This window comes from Gavialis gangeticus, unplaced genomic scaffold, assembly GCF_001723915.1.
Source record: "Gavialis gangeticus isolate Ggan-Ray unplaced genomic scaffold, GavGan_comp1, whole genome shotgun sequence".
Taxonomy (NCBI): Eukaryota; Metazoa; Chordata; order Crocodylia; family Gavialidae; genus Gavialis; species Gavialis gangeticus.
The window spans coordinates 25,856,644-25,858,941 of record NW_017729025.1 but is presented as its reverse complement, the minus strand read 5'-3'; the positions used below and the strand labels follow the sequence as shown (position 1 = coordinate 25,858,941).

The following is a 2,298-nucleotide window of genomic DNA, read 5'->3' as shown; positions in this document are numbered from 1 at the left end:
CTGCAGAACAGGGAAGGGATGCCGGCACAGAGGCTGGGACTGGAGCCAGAGCTAGGGGGGCAGGTGCTGACCTACTGCAGCACAAGGGGTCAACTGATACTATCTGGCTGGGGTATATCCACCCTGCACCTACCACTGGGGGTGCTGGACAGAGCAGGCAGGTGGGATCTCCATGAAGATCAGCCAGGACCCCTGCAGGCAGGGCACACTTGGACAGGCAGGGAGCAGTGTCCAGGAGTGGGACAGGTGGGGGGCCAAGATCCCAAGGCAGTGACAGCGCAGGGCTGAGGCCTAGGGCAGAGCCATGATCTGCTCCCTGTTGTCCCATCCTACCTTCCTGGTGAGGCATACCTTGCCCGCAGGGCTCCCAGCCAGTCTTCACGGATGCTCTGCCCTCCTGCTCCCTTGTGCCCCTGGTGGTGGCTGCAGGGCAAATGGGCCAGGGTTGCCTGGGCAGCGGTGTCAGCTCTGGGAGCAGTGGAGATGCTAGTGGCAGCAGTCAAAAGGGGCTGCTCCTGAGAAGCAGTTTGGCTGCCATGCTGCCCCTGCTCTGTGCTTGGGAGCAGTGGGACTGACTACATGTGCCATGGCTGTGCTGTCCTCTGCTTCTGGGCTGGGCAGGGCCAAGGGACCTGCTGCAGGTCAGATAAAATCCCTTGGCAAGCCAGATCTGGCCCATAGGCCATATTTTGCCATACTCACTGTGTGTAAATACTCACTGTGTGCTAATTTTCAGGTTCACAATTTTGTTGGCAGCCGTGAAACCCTTATCATTCAAGCTTTCCCATTTCATCATTAAATTATGCCAATCTGCTGCGTTATCCTTAATTTTCCTTGCGCTAACAGATAAGACAGGTCTTTTGGGAGTCACAACTGCGGGGCTCTTTGCTATGTAAAAAGGAAAGAAAAAGCAGCTTTAAAACTTGTGACAAGGAACTGAAGTGCTGCTCCACCTGGTGCTTGTAGTTGCACATGTCCATGTGATGTTTTCTCTGCTTCTCCCTTGGTGACAGCTGAGAAAATGAAACAATTTAGCAGAATGGCAGTAACTTAAGAGAGAGGTAGTGAGAGCCATGTTGGTCTGAAGTCAGTCAGAAGGCAAGGTAGAGATACTAGATAAGATATAAAGAGAGGGCACATGCTTTGTGGGCTGATGCTCAATTTCTTAAAATCAGGGTTTTTTTCCCACTTTTATACAGAAAATCATAGGGGTAAGGGCAGGGGCAGATCCAGGGGGATGTGCACTGGTGCCTTTGTGCCCCTTTTGATTCCTGATGTACTGAAAATTTAAAACCAACTTCCTGGCCATGCCAGCAGCATTTTTAGTCAGGCAGCTGATGGAGTCACTTGACTTCATGACTCATTATAATCTACCTGATCCTTTCTAAACTCTTCATTCCACAGGTGTTAATGACCCTCTCGTCTTTTTAATAGTCTTCATGGTCCATCAGTATAGACTTATTCCAATGAAGTTTGACTTTACTTGTTTCTGCTTCCATTTTAAAGTGAATAATGCAGCCCTAGGCCCCTAGTAGATGAATAAAGCTTCTAGTTTATTTTTAATGGGAGAAAAATGTGTGATTTTTTTGTGATGATGCACCTCTCCCTCTTCACCATCATAGATCTGCCATAAATCAAGGGGTGGGAATTGGTAATTGCTACAGGACCAGCAACAATTGTGGGCAGATACCCTTGCTACCAACATGGGGCCCTGCTGCACATTCCCATGAAAGCTGGGCAGCAACCAGCTGTAGAGCTGACACTAGCACTAACTGTTGCAACTTAGCACTTTTTTAGAGCCAGCTAGTCCCTTTTTTTCCTCCTGTGACAATTACTTCACATGTGGCCAGTCTACAAGTATTGTGCAGTTCACTGAGCAATACATACAAATAATAGCATGCGGCTGGTCTGCGTGCCGTACGTGATTCACTGCACCACTGGCAACACGTAGGGGGTGCACCCCCTGAGATCGGCTGTGCACCCCCTGGAAGCGCCAGCCGCGAAACCAGAAGTGCCCCTCCCCCCGCCATCGGCAATCTGGTGCCCCCCCAGCCTCGGGAGGCACCAGTCGCCCATACTTGCACAGTACATGTAACGTGTGACCGGTCTACGTGCAGCGCAGGGTTCACGGCGCAACCTGCAATCCGCAGCGTCTGGCTGTACCGCGCGCTACATGTAACGTCTAGCAGGGGTCTCCCCCACCCCAGACAAGTCCCGGGGCGCTCGGCAACGGCTCCTCCCAGCCCGAGCGAACCCCCCACTCTCACCTGCCATCGCCACCCGCCCCGGAAGTGAGCT

General features: G+C 52.1%; 1 protein-coding gene across 1 annotated transcript in view; it reads right to left on the bottom strand.

The window, feature by feature from the left end:
• CINP (cyclin dependent kinase 2 interacting protein) overlaps positions 1–2,280 on the bottom strand; it is a 13,844-nt gene extending 11,564 nt beyond the window's left edge. Inside the window, exons 1-2 of the mRNA XM_019518540.1 lie at positions 2,268–2,280; positions 720–888 (exon numbers count right to left, since the gene is read on the bottom strand). Coding sequence (XP_019374085.1) covers positions 720–888; positions 2,268–2,274 — 176 coding nt within the window. The 5' untranslated portion in view covers positions 2,275–2,280. The remainder of the gene's footprint in view (positions 1–719; positions 889–2,267) is intronic.
• Between the last annotated feature and the right edge of the window lie 18 nt (positions 2,281–2,298).